At 41.7% G+C, this 26,656-nt stretch overlaps 1 protein-coding gene across 1 annotated transcript in view; it reads right to left on the bottom strand.

Annotated features, from left to right (window-relative positions):
* The window catches only part of SLCO3A1 (solute carrier organic anion transporter family member 3A1), a 676,694-nt gene that overhangs the window by 34,725 nt on the left and 615,313 nt on the right, over positions 1 to 26,656 (bottom strand). Inside the window, exon 9 of the mRNA XM_069766261.1 lies at positions 17,336 to 17,400. Coding sequence (XP_069622362.1) covers positions 17,336 to 17,400 — 65 coding nt within the window. The remainder of the gene's footprint in view (positions 1 to 17,335; positions 17,401 to 26,656) is intronic.

The following is a 26,656-nucleotide window of genomic DNA, read 5'->3' as shown; positions in this document are numbered from 1 at the left end:
GCCGCAGAAGACCAATTGACCACATCAGCACCCTTCTTGGTCAAATCAGTCAACGGTTTAGCAACACTAGAAAAATTACTGATGAAGCGACGATAAAAATTTGCAAAGCCCAAGACCTTTTGCAGACTCTTCACAGATGTCGGCTGAGTCCAATCATAAATGGCCTGGATATTAACAGGGTCCATCTCGATAGTAGAAGGGGAAAAAATGAAACCCAAAAATGAAACCTTCTGAACTCCAAAGAGACACTTTGACCCCTTCACAAACAAAGAATTAGCACGAAGGACCTGGAACACCATTCTGACCTGCTTCACGTGAGACTCCCAATCATCCGAGAAGACCAAAATATCATCCAAATATACAATCACGAATTTATCCAGGTACTCTCGGAAGATGTCATGCATAAAGGACTGAAACACTGATGGAGCATTGGAAAGCCCGAATGGCAGAACCAGGTACTCAAAATGGCCCTCGGGCGTATTAAATGCCGTTTTCCATACATCGCCCTGTTTAATACGCACAAGATTATACGCACCACGAAGATCTATCTTGGTGAACCAACTAGCCCCCTTAATCCGAGCAAATAAATCAGACAGCAGCGGCAAAGGGTACTGAAATTTAACTGTGATCTTATTAAGAAGGCGGTAATCAATACAAGGTCTCAAAGAACCATCCTTCTTGGCCACAAAAAAGAACCATGCTCCCAATGGTGACGACGACGGGCGAATATGACCCTTCTCCAAGGATTCCTTTACATAACTCTGCATAGCGGCGTGCTCTGGCACAGATAAATTGAACAGTCGGCCCTTAGGAAACTTACTACCAGGAATCAAATTGATAGCACAATCGCAATCCCTATGAGGAGGTAGGGCACTGGATTTGGGCTCATCAAATACATCCCGGTAATCAAACAAAAACTCCGGGACTTCAGAAGGGGTGGATGACGAAATAGACAAAAATGGAACATCACCATGTACCCCCTGGCAACCCCAGCTGGACACAGACATAGATTTCCAATCCAATACTGGATTATGGACCTGTAGCCATGGCAACCCCAAAACGACCACATCATGCAGATTATGCAACACCAAAAAGCGAATATCCTCCTGATGTGCAGGAGCCATGCACATGGTCAATTGGGTCCAATACTGAGGCTTATTCTTGGCCAAAGGCGTAGCATCAATTCCTCTCAATGGAATAGGATACTGCAAGGGCTCCAAGAAAAAACCACAGCGCCTAACAAACTCCAAGTCCATCAAATTCAGGGCAGCGCCTGAATCCACAAATGCCATAACAGAATAGGATGACAAAGAGCAGATCAGAGTAACGGACAAAAGAAATTTAGACTGTACCGTACCAATGGTGGCAGACCTAGTGAAACGCTTAGTGCGCTTAGGACAATCGGAGATAGCATGAGTGGAATCACCGCAGTAAAAACACAGCCCATTCTGACGTCTGTGTTCTTGCCGTTCAGCTCTGGTCAAAGTCCTATCACATTGCATAGGCTCTGGTCTATGCTCAGATAATACCGCCAAATGGTGCACAGCTTTACGCTCACGTAAGCGTCGATCGATCTGAATGGCCAAAGACATAGACTCATTCAGACCAGCAGGCATGGGAAATCCCACCATGACATCCTTAAGGGCTTCAGAGAGACCCTTTCTGAAAATTGCTGCCAGGGCACATTCATTCCACTGAGTGAGTACAGACCACTTCCTAAACTTCTGACAATATATCTCTACCTCATCCTGACCCTGACACAGAGCCAGCAAGATTTTCTCTGCCTGATCCACTGAATTAGGTTCATCATAAAGCAATCCGAGCACCAGAAAAAACGCATCAACATCACGCAATGCCGGATCTCCTGGTGCAAAGGAAAATGCCCAGTCTTGAGGGTCGCCACGTAACAAAGAAATAATAATTTTCACTTGTTGAACAGGGTCACCTGAGGAGCGAGGTTTCAAAGCAAGAAACAATTTACAATTATTCTTGAAATTCAAAAACTTAGATCTATCCCCAAAAAACAAATCAGGAATTGGAATCCTAGGCTCTAACATTGGATTCTGAACCACAAAATCTTGAATGTTTTGTACCCTTGCAGTGGGATTATCCATACAAGAGGACAGACCTTGAATGTCCATATCTACACCTGTATCCTGAACCACCCAGAGGTAAAGGGGAAAAGAGAGACAAAACACACTGCAAAGAAAAAAAAATGGTCTCAGAACTTCTCTTATCCCTCTATTGAGATGCATTAGTACTTTTGGCCACCTGTACTGTTATGACCTGGTGGTCAGGACAATAATGGACCTGGTGGTTAAGAGCACACGGAATGACCTGATAGTTACTGATAATATAGGACGAGCTCTGGGACGTGGGAACTCTGCTGACCGCAATCCCTTATCCTATCACACACACTAGAAATAGCCGTGGATTGCTCCTAACGCTCCCTATGCAACTCGGCACAGCCTAAGGAACTAGCTAGCCCTGAAGATAGAAAAATAAAGCCTACCTTGCCTCAGAGAAATTCCCCAAAGGAAAAGGCAGCCCCCCACATATAATGACTGTGAGTAAAGATAAAATACAAACACAGAGATGAAATAGATTTAGCAAAGTGAGGCCCGACTTACTGAACAGACTGAGGATAGGAAAGGTAGCTTTGCGGTCAGCACAAAAACCTACAAAAAGACCACGCAGAGGGCACAAAAAGACCCTCTGCACCGACTCACGGTGCGGAGGCGCTCCCTCTGCGTCCCAGAGCTTCCAGCAAGCAAGACAATAATCAAAATAGCAAGCTGGACAGAAAAATAGCAAACCAGAGAAAAACAAGCAGGCACTTAGCTTCTGCTGGGAAGACAGGTCACAAGAACGATCCAGGAGTGAACTAGACCAATACTGGAACATTGACAGGTGGCATGGAGCAAAGATCTAGGTGGAGTTAAATAGAGCAGCCAGCTAACGAATTAACCTCGTCACCTGTGGAAGGAAACTCAGAAGCAGCAGCTCCACTCACAGCCACCAGAGGAAGCCCATGGACAGAACCAGCCGGGAGGGAGCTTGACAACAGAATTCACAACAGGGGGCCTTAGGCCATGTCTGGATTTTTGGGAGATTAATAAGATCACTGTGCGCAAGCCTTACCTGTTGCCGCTAATTCTGGATCTGTTTAACCAACTAACCAGAGCGAAGTGGTTCTCTAAGATTCACCTTCGTGGGGCATATAATTTGCTGCAGGTGAAGGAGGGTGATGAATTGAAGCCAGCATTTAATACCCTGGAAGGTCATTTTGAGTATCTAGTGATGCCTTTTGGCCAGACAGATGAGACCAAGCCATTTCTGGTAGATGTTGATGCCTTTTCAGTAGGGGTTGGGGCAGTTCTGTCCCAGGAGGAAGAGGATGGGGTTTATCCCTGTGCTTTCGTTTCTAAAAAAATTTCAGACACTGAGCTCAACTATGATGTTGGGAACAGAGAGTTGCTGGCTATTAAACTCGCATTTGAGCACTGGCAACATTTTTTGGAGGGGGCTAGACTTCCGATACAGGTTTTTACTGATCATAAGAATCTGAAATATCTGGATGCTGCTAAACATTTAAATGCCCGTCAAGCTAGGTGGGCACTGTTTTTTGCCCGGTTTCATTTCTCCATCACATATATCCCTGGGACAAAGAATGGATGCTTTGTCTCGTAGTTTCTCTCCAGCAGTTAACACTGAGAAGGAGGAATGTATTTTGCAGAGAGCGGTGGTAGTGGCAGCATTGGGTTCTGAGTTGGAGAGTAGCATCCTAGAGGCCCAGAATGCTGCACCAACTAACACTCCGTATGGTAAATTATTTGTGCCTAGAGCCTTGCGGAGAGCTTTGTTTGCTGAATGTCATGAGTCTCGGTTGGTGGGTCATCCAGGGATTTTGGAAACTAGAAAATCGATCGGTCGAAGCTTCTGGTGGCCAGGGTGGCAAAGAGAAATCATCAAGTGGGTGCGTCAATGTACTGTGTGCGCTAGGTCAAAGGCCTCACATGGTTCTGCTGCAGAGTTGCTGTGTTCTTTGGAGGTTCCTAGTTCGCCATGGTCACATCTTGCTATGGATTTTATCACCGATCTGCCAGTCTCTGAGGGTTTTTCTCTCATCTGGGTTGTTGTGGACCGGTTTAGTACGATGTGTCATCTGGTCCCGTTCAATAAATTACCTTGCGCCAAGACTCTAGCTAAGGCATTTGTGAAAGAGATTGTCAGGCTCCATGGGGTTCCCATGGATATTGTGTTTGATAGAGGATCACAGTTTGTGGCTCACTTTTGGCATGCTTTTTGTGACAGAATAAAGGTTCATTTGTCATTTTCATCTGGTTATCATCCGGAGTCCAATGGACAGACCAAAAGGAAGAACCAGGACGTTGAGCATTTTTTGAGTTGTTTTGTAGCAAGAGATGTGGTTGGAATATCTACCACTAGCTGAGTTTGCTCTTAATAATCATACGTCTTCGTCAGCTGGTTGTTCTCCTTTTTTTTGCTGTACAGGAAGGCATCCATCTTTTGGTCCATTTTCAAAGATTGGGGCAACGGTGCCTGAGGAGGAGAGTTTTTCTGGAAATTTGGACAAGGTTTGGACCAATGTACGTCATAATCTGAAAGAGGAAAATAGGTGGTCAAAGAAATATTTTGACAAGAAAAGAAGTGAGGCGTTGTTTGCAGTTGGTAACATAGTCTGGTTGTCCTCTAGGAATCTGCATTTGAAGATCCCTTCTAAAAAACTGGGGTCTAAGTTTGTAGGACCCTTCAAAGTGGTTCAGGTTGTCAACTTGGCAGCGGTGAGATTAGACATCCCCTCGTCCTGGAGAATTAATTCAGTTTTTCATGTATATTTACTGAAGAAAGTTGACACACCAGATAAGGAGGCGATGCCAACTGTTCCCACAGTTGATGACGATGGCGAGTTTGAAATTTCATGGATTTTAGATTCCAGGTGGCACAGAGGAAGTTTGCAGTATCTCGTGTCCTGGAAGGGTTTCAGTCCCAAGGATAATTCCTGGGTGAAAGCTGAGGACGTCTCCGCCTCAAGGCTGATTAAGGCTTTTCACAAGAGATTTCCGAATAAGGCTCGGCCAAGAGGATCCGGAGGATCCTCGTAAAAGGGGAGGTAGTGTTCGAATCTGTTTTGCTTTGACCTTCTGCCATCTTGTTGTGGTTTTCTTGCTGATGGTCTTTTTCCCCTGATGCTGGGTTGTCTTAGGTCAGGTGATTGTATCACCCTTTATTACCCAGCAGCACCTGCCTCCCATTCCTTGCTGGACAACAGTGTTAATCCGCTAGAGTTCTGGCTAGGTGCTTTGAAAGCTTTCTGTGTTGGATTTTATGCAGTTCTAGGACCTCTGGTTCTGCTATCTTTAGTTTCTGTTTTCAGTTGGTTTCTGCAGCCTTCTCTGTGTTTCCTATTAGGAGGTGACCTGTTTTTAATACACAGTCCTTAGATCTTTTAGGGACCTCTTTCCCCTTATCTATAGGTCTTCGCTGAGTTTAACCTAGGATCGTCGGTGGGTCTATTCGCTAGGATTGGGTTGCCCACTCCATCTTAGGGGCTTTTCTAAGAGATGCAATCCTGAAGTATCTCAATAAGAATAACCTCATGACCCAAAATCAACATTGGTTTATGATTAGTGTTGAGCGATACCGTCCGATACTTGAAAGTATCGGTATCGGATAGTATCGGCCGATACCCAAAAAGTATCGGATATCGCCGATACCGATATCCGATACCAATACAAGTCAATGGGACACCAAGTATCGGAAGGTATCCTCATGGTTCCCAGGGTCTGAAGGAGAGGAAACTCTCCTTCAGACCCTGGGATCCATATTAATGTGTAAAATAAAGAATTAAAATAAAAAATATTGATATGCTCACCTCTCCGGCGGCCCCTGGACATCACGCTGGTAACCGGCCGGCTTCTTTGTTTAAAATGAGCGCCTTTAGGACCTGCGAATGACGTCGCGGATTCTGATTGGTCGCGTGCCGCTCATATGACTGCCACGCGACCAATCAGAAGCCGCGACGTCATTCGCAGGTCCTCAATTCCTAGAATTAGGAGTTTAGTGAATGAGAATGACGTCGCGGCTTCTGATTGGTCGCGTGGCGGTCCCTATGGATCCGATACCGATACCCGATACCACAAAAGTATCGGATCTCGGTATCGGAATTCCGATACCGCAAGTATCGGCCGATACCCGATACTTGTGGTATCGGAATGCTCAAAACTATTTATGATGGATCAGTTCTGTCAGACTATTTCGATCAGCTTCTAAGAGGTGGTAAATTCCAGGCTGTACAGGATGCTGTGGATGTTGTCTACCTGGACTTTTTAAAAACATTTGATACATTGGCACAAAAAAGTATGTACATAAAATGAGAGTAATGGGACTTGGGGAAAATATGTGTAATTGGATTAACTAATGGCTCAGTGTGGTTCCACTGTGGTTATCAGTGGACCACACTCTGAGTAACAGTAGACAATGAGGTGCCACATCGGTCAGTATTGGGCCCTTTTCTTTTTAACAAATTTATTAATTACCTTGTAGAGGGCATGCAGAGTATAATTTAAATATTCACAGAATATACTAAACTCTGCAAAGTAATTAACACAAAGAAGGATCTCTTAATGTTACAGGGAGATTTATGTAAACTGGAAAGTTAGGGCTGAGAAATGGTAATTGAAGTAAAAATGTAGATAAACGCAAGGTGATGCATTTGGGCAGAGGAAATAAAATGTATAATTATGTACTAAATGTAAAACACTGGGTAAAAATGTCACTGTAAAAACTTTTATGTAAGGGTGGACAGCAAACTGAACTTTAGTGGCCAGTGCCACTTAGCTGCTGCCAAGGCAAATAAAATCATGAGTTGCATTAAAAAGGAATTTATGCTCATTACAAGAACATAGTTTTCCTCTATATAGCCACATTTAGAGTACTCTGTACGATTTTGGTTTCCAGTGTATATGAAGGGCATACAGTAACTGAATTGGTGCAGATTCAGAGAAGAGCAACTAAGGTTATGAGGTCAGTGGATGGTTAAAAAGCTTAGAGTTGAGGGAAGGAAAGACAGGTTATCAAACTTGGAGTAAGGCTACTTTCACACTAGCATCGTTTGGCCTCCGTCGCAATGCGTCGTTTTGGAGAAAAAATGCATCCTGCAAAGTTGCCTGCAGGATGCGTTTTTTCTCCATAGACTTTCATTAGCAACACATTGCGACAGATTGCCACACGTCGCATCCGTCGTGCGACGGATGCGTCGTGTTTTTGCAGTCCGTCGCAACAAAAAAAGTTCCATGCATCGTTTTTTTGTCCGTCGGTTCTGCTTTTTCTGACCACGCATGCGTGGCCAGACCTCCGCCCCCTCCTCCCCGGACCTTACAATGGGGCAGCGGATGAGTTGAAAAACTGCATCCGCTGCCCCCACTGGGATTTTATTTCACAGTATGCGTCGGTACGTCGGCCTGACGCACTGCGACGGGCCCTTACCGACGCTAGTGTGAAAGTAGCCTTATACAATTTGTAAAAACAAAGACTTAAGGGCAATCTTACTACAGTGCACAAGTATATGAAGGGAAAGCACAGTACACTTTCTAATGATCTTTGCACACCTAGGCATGCAATAATGACAAGAGGTCATCCTCTTTATCTAGAGGAAAGAAGGTTTTATCATAATTACAGACTTTACTATAGAACTCTCTGCCACATGATTTTATTATGGTTGATTCACTAAACAAATTTAAGGAGGGCCTTGAGGCCTTTCATGAAAGGTATACTATTACAGGTTATGGGTACTAAATTCTGTGATGAGGGGTTGATCCCTGGATTACTATTTGTAGTGCTGGGAAGAAATGTTTGCCCTACTATGGACAATTAACATAGTTTTTACCTTCCTCTGGATCAACATATTCAGTTACAGGTTGTATTCGATGGACTTATGTCTACCTTCATTCTTAAAAACTATAAAACTACGAATTAGGCAATGAACTGAGCCACTCATTCAGCCCCTTTTATCATGCGGCAATACACAGACATAGGAGAAAATTATGTAAAATATGTAAGTGAAACTTCTTGATCATGAGAGGGGATCTGAAATCAATGGATTGCTTGCATTTCGTACTTAATACATATTAGTAACTATTATAAACTTCCATTTTCAGTATGTGAAAACAACGTTTTACATAATCTGGCAACACTTACAGTACAGACCAAAAGTTTGGACACACCTTCTCATTTAAAGATTTTTCTGTATTTTCATAACTATGAAAATTGTACATTCAAACTGATGGCATCAAATCTATGAATTAGCACATGTGGAATTATATACTTAACAAATAGTGTGAAACCACTGAAATTATGTCTTATATTCTAGGTTCTTCAAAGTAGCCACCTTTTGCTTTGATGAGTGCTTTGCACACTCTTGGCATTCTCTTGATGATCTTCAAGAGGTAGTCACTGGGAATGGTATCCCAATAATCTTAAAGGAGCTTCCAGAGATGCTTAGCAATTGTTGGCCCTTTTGCCTTCACTCTGCGGTCCAGCTTACCCCAAACCATCTCGATTTGGTTCAGGTCTGGTGACTGTGGAGGCCAGGTCATCTAACGTAACTCTCCTTCTTGGTCAAATAACCCTTACACAGCCTGGAGGTGTTTTGGGGGTCAAGAGTGTGCAAAGCAGTCATCAAAACAAAAGGTGGCTCCTCTGAAGAACCTAGAATATAAGATATAATTTCAGAATGGTCTTCTAACAATCTTGAAGGAGTTCCCAGAGATGCTTAGCACTTCTTGTCCCTTTTGCCTTTACTCTGCGGTCCAGCTCACCCCAAACCATCTCGATTGGGTTCAGGTCTGGTGAATGTGGAGGCCAGGTCATCTGGTGTAGCACCCCATCACTCTCCTTCTTGGTCAAATAGCCCTTACACAGCCTGGAGGTGTGTTTGGGGTCATTGTCCTGTTGAAAAATAAATGATGGTCCAACTAAACTCAAACTGGATGGAATAGCATGCCACTGCAAGATGCTGTGGTAGCCATGCTGGTTCAGTTTGCCTTCAATTTTGAAGAAATCCCCAACAGTGTCACCAGAAAAGCACCCCCATACATCACACCTCCTCCTCCATGCTTCACGGTGGAAAACAGGCATGTAGAGTCCATCCATTCACCTTTTCTGCGTCGCACAAAGACACGGTGGTTGGAACCAAAGATCTCAAATTTGGACTCATCAGACCAAAGCACAGATTTCCACTGGTCTAATGTCCATTCCTTGTGTTCTTTAGCCTAAACAAGTCTTTTCTGCTTGTTGCCTGTCCTTAGCAGTGGTTTCCTAGCAGCTATTTTACCATGCTGCACAAAGTCTCCTCTTAACCCCTTTACCCCCAAGGGTGGTTTGCACGTTAATGACCGGGCCAATTTTTACAGTTCTGACCACTGTCCCTTTATGAGGTTATAACTCTGGAACGCTTCAACGGATCCCAGTGATTCTGACATTGTTTTCTCATGACATATTGTACTTCATGACAATGGTAAAAATACTTTGATAGTACCTGCGTTTATTTGTGAAAGAAACGGAAATTTGGCGAAAATTATGAAAATTTCTCAATTTTCCAACTTTGAATTTTTATGCAATTAAATCACAGAGATATGTCACACAAAATACTTAATAAGTAACATTTCCCACATGTCTACTTTACATCAGCACAATTTTGGAACCAAAATTTTTTTTTGTTAGGGAGTTATAAGGGTGAAAATTTGACCAGCAATTTCTCATTTCTACAACACCATTTTTTTTAGGGACCACATCTCATTTGAAGTCATTTTGAGGGGTCTATATGATAGAAAATACCCAAGTGTGACACCATTCTAAAAACTACACCCCTCAAGGAGCTCAAAACCACATTCAAGAAGTTTATTAACCCTTCTGGTGCTTCACAGGAATTTTTTGAATGTTTAAATGAAAATGAACATTTAACTTTTTTTCACAAAAAATTTAATTCAGCTCCAATTTGTTTTATTTTACCAAGGGTAACAGGAGAAAATGGACCCCAAACATTGTTGTACAATTTGTCTTGAGTACGCCAATACCCCACATGTGGGGGTAAACCACTGTTTGGGCGCATGGCAGAGCTCGGAAGAGAAGGAGCGCCATTTGACTTTTCAATGCAAAATTGACTGGAATTGAGATGGAACGCCATGTTTCGTTTGGAGAGCCCCTGATGTGCCTAAACATTGAAACCCCCCACAAGTGACACCATTTTGGAAAGTAGACCCCCTAAGGAACTTATCTAGAGGTGTGGTGAGCTCTTTGACCCACCAAGTGCTTCACAGAAGTTTATAATGTAGAACCGTAAAAATAAAAAATCATATTTTTTCACAAAAATTATTTTTTCGCCCCCAATATTTTATTTTTCCAAGGGTAAGAGAAGAAATTGGACCCCAAAAGTTGTTGTACAATTTGTCCTGAGTACGCTGATACCCCATATGTGGGGGTAAACCACTGTTTGGGCGGATGGGAGAGCTCGGAAAGGAAGGAGCGCCGTTTGACTTTTCAATGCAAAATTGACAGGAATTGAGATGAGACGCCATGTTGCGTTTGCAGAGCCCCTAATGTACCTGAACAGTAGAAACCCCCCACAAGTGACACCATTTTGGAAACTAGACCCCCCAGGGAACTTATCTAGATGTGTTGTGAGAACTTTGAACCCCCAAGTGTTTCACTACAGTTTATAACGCAGAGCCGTAAAAATAAAAAATCTTTTTTCCCACAAAAATTATTTATTAGCCCCCAGTTTTGAATTTTCCCAAGGGTAACAGGAGAAATTGGACCCCAAACATTGTTGTACAATTTGTCCTGAGTACGTCAATACCCCACATGTGGGGGTAAACCACTGTTTGGGCGCATGGCAGAGCTCGGAAGAGAAGGAGCGCCATTTGACTTTTCAATGCAAAATTGACAGGAATTGAGATGAGACGCCATGTTGCGTTTGCAGAGCCCCTAATGTACCTAAACAGTAGAAACCCCCCACAAGTGACACCATTTTGGAAAGTAGACCCCCTAAGGAACTTATCTAGATGTGTGGTGAGCGCTTTGACCCACCAAGGGCTTCACAGAAGTTTATAATGTTTGAACTAGATGGACTCATAGTCTTCCTTCAACCTTAATAACTATGTAACTATAATGCAGAGCCGTAAAAATAAAACAAACATTTTTTCCCACAAAAATTATTTTTTAGCCCCCAGTTTTGTATTTTCCCGAGGGTAACAGGAGAAATTGGACCCCAAAATTTGTTGTCCAATTTGTCCTGAGTGCGCTGATACCCCATATGTGGGGGGGAACCACTGTTTGGGCGCATGGGAGGGCTCGGAATGGAAGGAGCTCCATTTGGAATGCAGACTTAGATGGAATGGTCTGCAGGTGTCACATTGCATTTGCAGAGCCCCTAATGTACCTAAACAGTAGAAACCCCCCACAAGTTTCACCATTTTGGAAACTAGACCCCCTAAGGAACTCATCTAGATGTGTTGTGAGAGCTTTGAACCCCCAAGTGTTTCACTACAGTTTGTAACGCAGAGCCGTGAAAATTAAAAAAAAAAATCTTTCCCCCCAAAATTATTTTTTAGCCCCCAGTTTTGTATTTTCCCGAGGGTAACAGGAGAAATTCGACCCCAAAAGTTGTTGTCCAATTTGTCCTGAGTACGCTGATACCCCATATGTTGGGGGGAACCACCGTTTGGGCGCATGGGAGGGCTCGGAAGGGAAGGAGTGCCATTTGGAATGCAGACTTAGATGGAATGGTCTGCAGGCATCACATTGCGTTTGCAGAACCCCTAATGTCCCTATACAGTAGAAACCCCCCACAAGTGACCCCATATTGGAAACTAGACCCCCCAGGGAACTTATCTAGATGTGTTGTGAGAACTTTGAACCCCCAAGTGTTTCACTACAGTTTATAACGCAGAGCCGTAAAAATAAAAAATCTTTTTTTCCCACAAAAATTATTTTTTAGCCCCCAGTTTTGTATTTTCCCAAGGGTAACAGGAGAAATTGGACCCCAACAGTTGTTGTCCTATTTGTCCTGAGTACGCTGATACCCCATATGTTGGGGTAAACTCCTGTTTGGGCACACGGGCGAGCTCGGAAGGGAAGAAGCACTGTTTTACTTTTTCAACGCAGAATTGGCTGGAATTGAGATCGGACGCCATGTCGCTTTTGGAGAGCCCCTGATGTGCCTAAACAGTGGAAACCCCCCAATTATAACTGAAACCCTAATCCAAACACACCCCTAACCCTAATTCCAATGGTAACCCTAACCACACCTCTAACCCTGACACACCCCTAACCCTAATCCCAACCCTATTCCCAACTGTAAATGTAATCTAAACCCTAACTGTAACTTTAGCCCCAACCCAAACTGTAGCCCTAGCCCTAACCCTAGCCCTAACCCTAGCCCTAGCCCTAACCCTAGCCTTAGCCCTAGCCCTAACCCTAGCCCTAACCCTAGCCCTAACCCTAGCCCTAACACTAGCCCTAACCACATTTTGAGAGCTATAATTTTTCCATATTTTGGTCCACAGAGTCATGTGAGGTCTTGTTTTTTGAGGGACGAGTTGACGTTTTTATTGGTAACATTTTCGGGCACGTGACATTTTTTGATCGCTTTTTATTCCGATTTTTGTGAGACAGAATGACCAAAAACCAGCTATTCATGAATTTCTTTTGGGGGAGGCGTTTATATCGTTCCGCGTTTGGTAAAATGGATAAAGCAGTTTTATTCTTCGGGTCAGTACGATTACAGCGACACCTCATTTATATCATTTTTTTATGTTTTGGCGCTTTTATACGATAAAAACTATTTTATAGAAAAAATAATTATTTTGGCATCGCTTTATTCTCAGGACTATAACTTTTTTATTTTTTTGCTGATGATGCTGTATGGCGGCTCGTTTTTTGTGGGACAAGATGACGCTTTCAGTGGTACCATGGTTATTTATATCTGTCCTTTTGATCGCGTGTTATTCCACTTTTTGTTCGGCGGTATGATAATAAAGCGTAGTTTTTTTTTTTTTTTCTTACGGTGTTTACTGAAGGGGTTAACTAGTGGGCCAGTTTTATAGGTTGGGTCGTTACGGACGCGGCGATACTAAATATATGTACTTTTATTGTTTTTTTTTATTTATTTAGATAAAGAAATGTATTTATGGGAATAATATTTTTTTTTTTCATTATTTAGGAATATTTTTTTTTTTTTTTTTTTACACATTTGGAAATTTTTTTTTTTACTTTTTTACATTGTCCCAGGGGGGGACATCACAGATCGGTGATCTGACAGTTTGCACAGCACTCTGTCAGATCACCGATCTGACTTGCAGCACTGCAGGCTTCACAGTGCCTGCTCTGAGCAGGCTCTGTGAAGCCACCTCCCTCCCTGCAGGACCCGGATCCGCGGCCATCTTGGATCTGGGCCTGGAGCAGGGAGGGAGGGAGGTAAGACCCTCGCAGCAACGCGATCACATCGCGTTGCTGCGGGGGGCTCAGGGAAGCCCGCAGGGAGCCCCCTCCCTGCGCGATGCTTCCCTGCACCGCCGGCACATCGCAATCATCTTTGATCGCGGTGTGCCAGGGGTTAATGTGCCGGGAGCGGTCTGTGACCGCTCCTAGCACATAGTGCCGGATGTCAGCTGCGATAGGCAGCTGACACCCGGCCGCGATCGGCCGCGCTCCCCCCGTGAGCGCCGCCGATCGCGCTAGACGTACTATCCCGTCCGTGGTCATGGGGGCCCACCCCACCTCGACGGGATAGTACGTCTGATGTCAGAAAGGGGTTAACAGTTGTTGTAGAGATGTGTCTGCTGCTAGAACTCTGTGTGGCATTGACCTGGTCTCTAATCTGAGCTGCTGTTAACCTGCGATATCTGAGGCTGGTGACTCGGATAAACTTATCCTCAGAAGCAGAGGTGACTCTTGGTCTTCCTATCCTGGGGCGGTCCTCAAGTGAGCCAGGTTCTTTGTAGCGCTTGATGGTTTTTGCCACTGCACTTGGGGACACTTTTAAAGTTTTCCCAATTTTTCAGACTGACTGACCTTCATTTCTTAAAGTAATGAGGGCCACTCGTTTTTCTTTACTTAGCTGCTTTTTTCTTGCCATAATACAAATTCTAACAGTCTATCCAGTAGAACTATCAGCTGTGTATCCACCAGACTTCTGCACTAGGGTTGAGCGAAACGGGTCGGCAGTTTTCAGAAGTCGCCGACTTTTGGCAAAGTCGAGTTTCATGAAACCCGACCCGACCCCTGTGTGGGGTCGGCCATGAAGTCGGCGGTCTTCTGAATCTGGAATCGGAATTCCGATACCGATTCCCGATATGTTTAAGATATCGGGAATTGGTATCGGAATTCAGATTTAAGTGTAAAATAAAGAATAAAAATAAAAAATATTGCTATACTCACCCTCGGACGCACCCTGCTTGTGACCGGGAGCCTTCCTTCCTAAGAATCAGCGCTTGAAGGACCTTTCGATGACGTCACGGCTTCTGATTTGTCGCGTGACGCCCATGTGACCGCTCACGCGACCAATCAGAAGCCGTGACGTCATCGAAAGGTCCTTCAAGCGCTGATTCTTAGGAAGGAAGGCTGCGGGTTACAACCAGGGCGCGTCCGAGGGTGAGTATATTCCTAATAGGTATATACTCACCATCGGACGCGCCCTGGTTGCAACCCACAGCCTTCCTTCCTAAGAATCAGCGCTTGAAGGACCTTTCGATGACGTCACGGCTTCTGATTGGTCGCGTGACGCCTATGTGACCGCTCACGCGACCAATCAGAAGCCGTGACATCATCAAAAGGTCCTACAAGCGCTGATTCTTAGGAAGGAAGGCTCCCGGTTACAACCAGGGCGCGTCCGAGGGTGAGTATAGCAATATTTTTTATTTTTATTCTTTATTTTAAATATTAATATGGATCGCAGGGCCTGAAGGAGAGTTTCCTCTCCTTCAGACCCTGGGAACCATTAGAAACCCAATGCACTGTATTGGGTTTCGTGTTTCGGCCGACCCCGACCCCGACTTTTCTACAGGATCGGCCGATTTCACTCGACCCGACTTTTGAAAAAGTCGGGTTTCGTGAAATCCGACCCGATCCTATAAAAACAAAAGTCGCTCAACCCTATTCTGCACAACACAACTGATGGTCCCAAACCCATTTATAAAGCAAGAAATCCCACTTATTAAACCTGACTGGGCACACCTGTAAAGTGAAAGCCATTCCTGGTGACAACCTCTTGAAGCTCATCAAGAGAATGCCAAGAGTGTGCAAAGCAGTCATCAAAGCAAAAGGTGGCTACATTGAAGAACCTAGAATATAAGAATAAACACATGTGGAATTATATACTTAACAAAAAAGTGCGAAACAACTGAAAATATTTTCAGTTGTTTCGCACTTTTTTGTTAAGTATATAATTCCACATGTGTTAATTCATAGTTTTGATGCCTTCAGTGTGAATGTACAATTTTCGTAGTCATGAAAATACAGAAAAATAGTTAAATGAGAAGGTGTGTCCAAACTTTTGGTCTGTACTGTATATATATATATATATATATATATATATATATATATATATATATATATATATATTTTTTTTTTTTTTTAGTGCACCCCAAATAAAAAATTGGGATCTAGAATTATTTAGACAAACATTTTCATAATTTAGTCTCTGTATAGGAGCACAATATATTTAAAATTAAAGGGGTTGTCTATTACTTGGACAACCCTTTGTCAATCACCATGCTTTCCACATATAAAATAATAACACCGGTGTGATGCTGTCTTCAGCACACCTAGGCTCACATGACACTGAGGAAACTCTCTCACTTCCTCTAGATGTCTAGTTTGTCTGAATGAAGGAAGACTAAACAGGCTGCTGATTGGCTGCTGGAATCACATGACATAAAAAAGTCACACGAGCCCCGGGAGAGGTGTTACTATTTTATAAGGGGGAAATATGATGATTAAAAAGGGGGTGTCTAAGTAATGGTCCTCTTTAAATTATCAAGATGTGTTTGAAGTGTTTACATTAAATGTTATGACAGGTGATCTTACAAAAATGTGGATGGATTTGTTTATTAAATATATGAAAATGTGCTTGATGTCATATTACTTTGACATGAAAGTGGTAATATTACAGTATTTATTGTTCCCTCTAGCTATTGTGCCTGTGGGCTTTGTCGCAACCTGGAGACAGTTTGCGGTGTTATTGGACTATTTAACCATAACACAATCCAAAGAGTTTTACTCCCCTACCTAGTATGAACGGCACAGATAAATGTCTCTCAACTCAAGCCCTAAAGTACCTCCAACAAGTTGTTAGGTTATCAGGATTTCCTTGAAATTGCTTCCTGTAAGTGATGTAATTATTGTTAATGCCTCAAAAAATGCCATTAATGTTCTTTCTAAGGGATATTCCCAAATCATGACCTAATGGCAATACCTAAAAACAATGGTCATAAATTCCCCAGAAGACATAGGCAAGGTCCGTTACTTTTTCAGTAGGGTTCGTAACTTGATGTCAACAAGCCTCAAGATGCTTGGCATGGCGTCTGGGAAAGAAGGCAACACATTTTGGTAGGAATATCATATTACATTTTTTTTTCTTTAATATTAATTTGAGTGAAGATAACCTGGAAGTGGGGACACATATTTTAGAAGCTTGTAATAAAAAAATAGAGCACATGGAGATATCTATAGTTAAAAAATATATTAAAAATATAAAATATTCCCCAGACTGTGGACCAGGAACATGGACATAGGGATCTTTATGTGACTGGCCAATGTACTATTTTTCCCAGCATTCAGGGACATAAATTTTCATAAAGTTGATGAGTTTTATCACTTCATAAATGTTCTAGTACAGATGGCTAAAGGCACTGCAGGATTTACTAGCCATTTCTTTTCATAACAAAAAAATTGCTTGAAGGGAGATTAAATAAATTGTAACAAAAAAAAACTATGAAACAGCTTGCTGTGCTATAACTTCAGAAAATGCTTTGCAACTGTGAACTGACAGTGCAGAAGAATTACGGTCCAACATACTGAGATTACCATGGTGTGATCCAATAGTATGGTACAGATGAAAACTATGAAGTCTACAAAAATCTCACTGGCTTTATAGTGGAAGGCTATTATATTTGTCTCCAAAAAGATTTTAATAAAACGGATTCAGCCAAAGTATTTATATTTGGTTGTATGTGAAGAGGTGAAACACTTTATGTACTGCTTCAGTTGGCTATAGTACAGAACAGATAATAGAGCTTTACATCCTGAGACTTACCGATCAAACGCAAAAGAAGAAAGAGAACACCCAGTGCATATGACTTCAGTTCCGGACTCACTGCCCTGTGAAGAGACAAGAACAGACTCAGTGAATAAAAAATGTATACAGTGGTGCAACCTATTGGAAATTACTGAAGAAAAGGATGTTTCATCAAGAAAATGGTCACACGTCATGAAGGAAGTGCAATCTGCCACAATACATAGTAGGAAGCTAACTGTAAGACTATACATGAAACTTTAATAGGAAGCAAAATGGGACTAGATACTAGTGAAATATTAGGTTTGCTCATACAAGAAATTAAAATCCACAGAATGCAGAATATGGATCTGTCATCAAAATGTTAGTGGATTTGATCAAAAGGGTAAATGCACATATTGTGGATTTTGCGTGGATTTTCTGCAGCATATCTGCTGCATTTCTGCAGCATGCTTATAGCAAAAATCCAAGTGTCACATGGCAAGTTTGATCAGGACTTTGTCATGCATTTTACCTTTTGTATTTGAAAAGGTGCAATTCAAAATTAATTCCGCACAAAGAATTGACATGTTATAGAGAAGTTCAAGAATGTTCAGATCCACAACAATTAGACAGCAGATAACTTAAAAACTTTTTTCAATGCCTTTAAGTCAAATTCATTTTAACTTTAACTTTTTGGTGCCAATAACCTGTCATTTGGCACAGTATTACCAAAGCATCAACTGGAGTTTCCATTATAGGTGTTTTTCCATCTCCAAGATCCCATCCCAATATGTAGAAGGTGTAATAATAATGTTAGCAAATACCTCCAATTAGAAATATAGCATTGTTCTTCATCACTATATTGCTTACCCCATTTCAGTAGATTAGGTATCCACGTTTAAGACCAATAGCAACCTGTTGCCCCTGCTGATCTTCATACTCACATTCGAACCCTTTCTAAGGAGAATCCGCGCTAACAACATAGTGGTCCCTGCATTCGAGGCTCTCCGAACAAGATTGCAGCATATGCAGTTGATCTCCTTTTTTTCCTTAATAAACCAACTATTTCCTTACCCAAATTAATGACAGAATTCAGCATATACAATAGCCTCTCAAACTTCAAAATTATCTTTTCTAAATCTGAAGCCTTGAACATTACAAACTCTGTCCTGACGCCCTTGATGGCAGCCTTTAGTTTTAGATGGACTAAAACAGCTATAAAATATTTAGGGATATTCCTACCAAAGGATATTAAATTGACATACTTTCCTAATTTTCCTAGACTACTTAAATCAGTACTAGGAGACTGTGTGAGAAGGACAAGGAGTGCTTTTACATGGTTTGGAAGAAGTACAATCTTAAAAATGAATAATCTTCCTCGTATCTTATATGTCATTTAGGCACTCCTGATAAGCATTCCCTCATCCTTCTTTAGAAGTCTTTTTGTGGTCCAGACTAAATTCATTTGGATGGGGAAACTTCCACGTATAGGTATGGCCACAATATATCATCCACAATCCTCAGGGTGTATAGTGTTTTGAAGATTTCAGATCATATTATATTGCCTCTCTCCTCTCCTGGACTGGTGCAGGAATGGGTCTGGGAAATCATGGCTTGGGATTGAACAGAGCTTTACAAACACCCCATCAATCACTATCCCTTGGCACAATGTACTGTCTCTAGACTGAAAACTCATCCTTTAATTGGGATTACTCAGGCATGCTGCAAAAATCGTTCGGTTAGATTGTCCATTCTGCCATTATATTCCTTCATGTATCTTATCTTGGGTAATCCACTTTTTCCCGGGAATAGAGGACGAGATTTTTTTCACTCCTGGTTTGAAAAGGGCAATTTTAGAGTGTCACATTTCAGACTAGGAAACATAAGGCCATCAAAAGAACATCTTCAGAGTCTCGTACTTGCTCCGCCATTAGGACACTGGATAATTGGGCAACTTACTTTTTTTTTCATTCTCTGCCACCTAGAGCCCTTTATAAAAATAAGAAAACAATTTTCGAGACAGAATGTTCAAATACCAGCCCCTTAAGACACACTTTGCCATTTTTATACTCCCTCCTGATGGAACCCCCTGGGCAATCAAGCAATGCAGTATACTCGCACACCAGGGGGTCAGACACACAGTCAGAATGAAAATATAACTGACAGAGAATCTTAGCCAGGAAGGGGTATATATGTCCCTCCCAGATCCAAAAGGGGTCACACAACATTAACCCCATGATGGCAGGGATGGAACCCCATCCATAACCATGACAACTGGCCTACACTCTACATTTCCAGAGGCCAGTCCTATGTGTTGGAGGTGAGGGGAGGAGGAAGCCAGCCTTTTTCATATTTTTTGGTCCTCCAAACTCTTGTTGCCTTTCTGGAAAAAAGTACAACTAGTAATTCGTAGAGTCATGGATCTCAATTCAGACCTTGACCCGGCTGTCGTTCTCCTTCAGCACACTGACATCCTATTATAAAAGTACAAAAACTCGATTCTAGGGCATTTGATTATGTCTGCTAGAGCATGTATTTCTTTGCTATGAAAAAGTGACACAACCCCGACAGTATCGCTTTGGTTTTCTAAAATAAACGAGATCATGTTGATGGAGTAGCTCATCTCCACATTCAACAACCCTCAGGACAAATTTAACCTTATGGGGGAAGCATAAGCTTACACCTCAGGGTGCTCTCCGATGTTCCCCACTCCTCGTCCTCTTCCCCTCATACCTCCCTTCTTCCCTCTTCCCCTGTCTTCCTGTGTTTTTTAGTTTTTATTTATTTTTCTTCTTTCTCTGTAACTCATCTTTGTTAATTTATTTGGGCAGATAGTGATTCATTAGTACGAGTCATCCACCCGTTGTTTTATTCTAAAAAAAAAAACGTTGAATCAATGTACAATTTGCAATAATAAAGTGGAATACACTTTCCTCTTTTTGGTTATGTTTGATTCACTACTGATGTTACAATTAAGGCCTCTGTTATGACTTGTATTTGTTTTTCCTTTTCAAAACTTAATAAACGTTACATTTATAAAAAAAAAGACCAGTAACAACTAACTGTCATAATATGAGTCGTCATGTCCATGGATAGAAAAGCTACTGCAATGCCCTTCACATGGGTAAGCTACATAGCCAATCAGAAGAACAATGCTACCTTTCTAATTAAAGGTATGTGCTAATATTATTATTTTTACACCTAATATATATTGGGATTGGATCTTGAAAATGAGAATACCAGTTTAAGGGAAGCATTATACAATTATAACTAGCTACAAAAGTTGAGCAAAAAGATTTTCACAGCCTTGGTCTAGGGGCCATGTTGGTAGTCCGTTGCTCCTCCTGAGCAATTCAACCCTCCTACTACCTACAGCATCCCCTACATCTTTTCTGATTAGTAGGACCTGCGACACAACACAACAATGGGGGAATCTAATCATAAGAGGCAATGGGGATACAGCAGGTTGGATGTTTGCAACATTCTATTTCTGCGGTCATGTACTACTAATAAAGCCGCTAGATGAGAGTCCTATGAACCATTTTGTTAAACTTTACCAACTACTAAAAATCATGATTGCCATGCAACCATGGTACTGCTGAAACAAGGATATCATAGTATGATACAAAAGTCAGACCCATAATATTTCACTGATATTTGTCTCACTGCTTCTTGAGATTATAGTGAACTCTTTAGAAAGAGTCAAACTATTCTTTGTTTCTGAGAAAGTGTTGACATGCAGCATTAGTTTGATGTATTTTATTTTAGTTTAATGGACATAGGGAAAATAAATTAGACTTTCTCATTTTGTACTACAGAGTTGAATGCTCCTCGCAATTTCTTGTCTAACAGAACTCAACCTGCTGATATTACAGATCATGGAACTTGTAAAAACAGTTTAGCTGGCCATACACCTTAGATAGCTATCTTTAATGCTCCACAAACACATACATGATTGCCAAAGTGTCCATGTAAGTGTCCATTGTCCATGACAATTATGAGGTCTAATTGAACAATAAGGCTATGTGCACACATCAGGATTTCTGGCAGAAATTTTCCTGACAAAAACCTGACATTTCTGCCAGAAATCAGCATGCGTTTTTTTCGCGTTTTTTGCACGTTTTTGATGCGTTTTTGATACGTTTTTTCTTGCGTTTTTTCCAAATGCATAGAATAATGGGAAAAACGTGAAAAAAAGCAAAATTAATGAACATGCTGCTTTTTTTTACCGCGATGCGTTTTTTTCGCGGAAAAAAAACGCATCATGTGCACAAAAATTGCAGAATACATTCTAAATGATAGGATGCATATGTTTGCAGTTTCTAATGCGGTTTTATGGTATTTTTATCGCGAAAAAACATGAAACAAAAACGAAAAAACCTGAACGTGTGCACATACCCTAAAGGAACACCGATGACTGCCTCCCCCAAACCTTTGGGACAATGCCCTCAAATAGGAGCTGAGGGTTATAAAAGGGCCCTGTCTCTGTTACTGGTATCATTCTACAGGATGTTAGTACTGCAGAAATTCTTTTGTAACCTTGGCCAGATCTGTGCCTTGCCACAATTCTGTCTCTGAGCTCCTTGGCCAGTTCCTTTGACCTCATGATTCTCATCTGGTCTGACATGCACTGTGAGCTGTGAGGTCTTATGTAGACAGCTGTGTGCCTTTCCAAATCAAATCCTATCAGTTTAATTAACCACAGCTGGACTCCAATGAAGGAATAGAACCACCTCAAGGAGGATCACAAGGAAATGGACAGCATGTGACTTAAATATGAGTGTCTGAGCAAAGGGTCTGAATACTTATGACCATGAGATATTTCAATTTTTCTTTTTTAATAAATTTGCCAAAATTACAACATGTCTGTTTTTTTCAGTCAAGATGGGGCGCAGAGTGTACATTAATGTAAGAAAATGAACTTTTTTAATTAATTAAATGGCTGCAATGAAACAAAGAGTGAAAAATGTAAAGGGGTCTGAATGTTTTACGTGCCCACTGTATCTCCCCTCACAATCAGTGCCAGTGACTCTGTCACACCCCATTTAACCAACCTTTTTCCCCATACAATTTTACTTTTATATAGAATAATGTATAAAAGCAACAAAGGATGTCTAGTATGCAAATTCGCCAATGCTGTACGGTTTGTCAAATACTGGTTGATTATATGGTAGACTGTTCCTGAAGCTTACATAGATCAACTTCTTCCTCATTGTGTTATTGATTTACTGTCTGCAAGTACAGTAAATAATTTTTTTCCGCTATTATATATGATGGTAGAGCATATGCCATTTTTTCTTAATCAATGATTCAGAGAACGGAGAACCGTCTGAAGTAGTTAAAGGGACACTGTCACCTGAATTTGGAGGGAACAATCTTCAGCCATGGAGGCGGGGTTTTTGATTCACCCTTTCCTTACCCGCTGGCTGCATGCTGGCTGCAATATTGGATTGAAGTTCATTCTCTGTCCTCCATAGTACACGCCTGCGCAAAGCAAGATTGCCTTGTGCAGGCATGTACTACGGAGGACAGAGAATGAACTTCAATCCAATATTGCAGCCAGCATGCAGCCAGCGGGTAAGGAAAGGGTGAATCAAAAACCCCAAAACCCCGCCTCCATGGCTGAAGATTGTTCCCTCCAAATTCAGGTGACAGTGTCCCTTTAAAGATGTTAGACTGCAAACTCCAATTTTCACCTATCCACAGGATGCATGTTCCTTTATAGTCCCAGATAGAGAAACCTCAGGCACATTATTCACCTTTTCTATGGACAAGTGATACAATTGTTTTTGGTTCAACTTCTTGGAGTCTTATTGCTTCCTTAGGGTTAGTTTGTAGAAAATCTTCTACATTTTGCTCTGTCAACATGGTGCTTGAGATTTTAAATCTCATGCACATGCTGCAAAATATATGCACACTGTGAATTGACAAGTCCTGTGGCCTTGAAATCAACCGAAAGTCAATTTATGCTGTGGATGTTGGTCTGAGTTTCCCCATTTGCAGTGCAAAGAGTAAAATGTCTGGCTCCCCCACACCTGCATTGTAATGGTATCAGTGGTAAATGCCATTGTGGATATTGCCATGAATTCCTACATGTGAAGTAACAACGTGGAAACATATTATTACAGTTTTTACCTGCATAGCAGCACTGCTGTTCTTAAAGGGAATCTGACATCATTGTTTTTGCTACTGTATTCGAGAACAGCATGATGTAGTGGCAGTGATGGATCACTACTGAGCTACTTGCTGTAGTTTTGATAAAATCACTGTTTAATCTGCTACAGAGCTATCAGTTGTCTGAATTTTGAGCTCTGTGCAATCCCACTGACACCACTGATTGGCAGCTTTCTGTGTGCACCATGCATAGGCAGAAAGCTGCCAATCCGTGGTGGGGGTTGGGTTATACAGAGCTTATGAATATGGACGACTACATGGCAGCAGGTTTACTAGCCCAATAATCATAATTTGCTACTGTTAAAGTTGTTATTTTATCAAAACTACAACAAGCAGCCCATCAGGTGACACATTGCAAGACTCGTGTTCTCTGTCTCTACATTATTCTGCTTTCAAATTAGGTGTCAAAAACCTGGTGACAAATCTGAACCTAGAAGTGAAATGTTAATTTAGTTATTTTTGCATAGTAGGAGCGAATGGGCTGTGAGTACTCCTTAATTCTAAATATTCAACATGAATGAACTCCAATAAGTCCATTTTAAAGACTCAACTTTTATTATTGGTGTTCCCAGAAATTTAGTTTACGTCATGCAAGGTATATCTATTGCCTGTTTGTCTTCTCAATAACCAAAGGGCCTAAAACAGGTATTCTGGAGCAGCAGAACATTGATTATTATCACCATTTTGTAATTAATGGACCCCTCAGTGACACTGTGCTGCCAATCAGGGTGCTACTGTAACCTCTTCAAAATTCACTACTTAGATTTTACATGTGACTGCTGCACAACTCAGAGATAATTACATCTGCAGCTGCATAATAACTTTGGAATTTAGCAGCATTGTTAACACTCGCTAATGGTGTCATTGGGAAATAAAATGAGTCATTATCTTTGGAAACTGAATGGTTTTTGTTACTTTGCAAATAAGCCATTTTGGTGTTTAATTATTTAAAAAAAGTCTCCATATTATTTTTCATATTTAATGGACTTAAAATAGGAAATATAAAATCAACAAGATTATCCACAATTAGAATCAGCATTGTGGATGAGATTTTAAACAATGTATGGATGATGCTTTTGAGATGTGTTTTTTTTTTTCCATGATTTTTTAAAAACGTGGTAAACACGCAGTGATTTAGAAAGAAGACACATCTCAAACACTTTATGTGTTGTGGATATGGAATAGCAACACGTCATTTAACCACCCTTCAAATGACAAACTTTTGTCTTCAAAATAGCATGAAAGGATCATCTTGTACAAAGTTTTCGAGGGATCGGCTGGGAGATTGTTCCAAACATGTTGAAGAATCGACCACAGATCTTCTGTGAATGCAGACTTGCTCAAATCCTTCTGTCTCTTCATGTAATCTCAGATAGACTTGCTGATGTTGAGATTAGGGCTCCTTGTTCTTCTTTACACCAATAATGGTTCTTAATGACATTGGATGAATGGTTGTGGGTCATTACACTGCTGCAGAATGAATTTGGAGCAAATCAGAAGTCTCCCTGAAGGTACTGCATGATGGATAAGTAGTTTCCTGCCTTTTAGCATTGTAGGCACCATTAACCCCTTCATGACCTTGGGATTTTTCCTTTTTCCGTGTTCGTTTTTCACTCCCCTCCTTCCCAGAGCCATAACTTTTTTATTTTTCCGTCAATTTGGCCATGTGAGGGCTTATTTTCTGCGGGACGAGTTGTACTTTTGAACAACATCATTGGTTTTAGCATGTCGTGTACTAGAAAATGGGAAAAAAAATTCCAAGTGCGGTGAAATTGCAAAAAAAGTGCAATCCCACACTTGTTTTTTGTTTGGCTTTTTTGCTAGGTTCACTAAATGTTAAAACTGACCTGCCATTATGATTCTCCAGTCAGTACGAGTTCATAGACACCTAACATGACTAGGTTATTTTTTATCTAAGTGGTGAAAAAAAATTCCAAACTTTGCTAAAAAAGAAAAAAAAAAAAAGCCATTTTCCGATACCCGTAGCGTCTCCATTTTTCGAGATCTGGGGTCGTTTGAGGGCTTATTTTTTGCGTGCCGAGATGATGTTTTTAATGATAGCATTTCGGTGCAGATACGTTCTTTTGATCGCCCGTTATTGCATTTTAATGCAATGTCGCGGCAACCAAAAAAACGTAATTCTGGCGTTTTGAATTTTTTTCCCGCTACGCTGTTTAGCGATCATGTTAATGCTTTTTTTTAGTTGATAGATCAGGCGATTCTGAGCGCGGCGATACCAAATATGCTTAGATTTTATATTTTTTTTTATTGATTTATTTTGATTGGGGCGAAAGGGGGGTGATTTAAACTTTTATATTTTTTTTATTTTTTTAACATTTTTTTCAACTTTTTTTTTTACTTTTGCCATGCTTCAATAGCCTCCATGAGAGGCTAGAAGCAGGCACAACGCGATCGCCTCTGCTACATAGCAGCGATCTGCTGATTGCTGCTATGTAGCAGAAATGGAGGTGTGCTGTGAGCGACGACCACAGGGTGGCGCTCACAGCCACCGGCGATCAGTAACCATAGAGGTCTCAAGGACCTCTATGGTTACAATGGAGAAGCATCGCCGACCCCCAATCATGTGACGGGGGTCGGCGATGCCGTCATTTCCGGCTGCCCGGCCGGAAGCGGTAGTTAAATGCCGCTGTCTGCGTTTGACAGCGGCATTTAACTAGTTAATAGGTGCGGGCAGATCGCGATTCTGCCCGCGCCTATTACGGGCACATATCAGCTGTTCAAAACAACTGACATGTCCCGGCTTTGATGCGGGCTCACCGCGGAGCCCTGCATCAAAGCAGGGGATCTGACCTCGGACGTACTATCCCGTCCGAGGTCAGATAGGGGTTAGTCCCGACCAATCCCCAACTCCATATACTGAAATACTGCCTCAAATGTGCAGTGAACCTCCTCCATAAATCATTGTTACCTGCACACATTCATTATTGTACAAACTGCCTTCTGTTGCCGCCAAATATTTCAAATTTTGACTCATCGGTCAAGAGCACTTGAAACCCGACTTTGCCAAAAGTCGGCGACTTCTGAAAGTGGCCGACCCGTTTCGCTCAACCCTAGTCGCCGACTTTTGGCAAAGTCGGGTTTCATGAAACCCGACCCGACCCCTGTGTGGGGTCGGCCATGAAGTCGGCGATCTTCTGAATGTGGTATCGGAATTCCGATCCCGAT

This window comes from Ranitomeya imitator, chromosome 4 (assembly GCF_032444005.1).
Source record: "Ranitomeya imitator isolate aRanImi1 chromosome 4, aRanImi1.pri, whole genome shotgun sequence".
NCBI classification, from domain to species: domain Eukaryota; kingdom Metazoa; phylum Chordata; class Amphibia; order Anura; family Dendrobatidae; genus Ranitomeya; species Ranitomeya imitator.
Note: the sequence above shows the minus strand (reverse complement) of the source record. Positions and strands in the feature narration are given on the sequence as shown.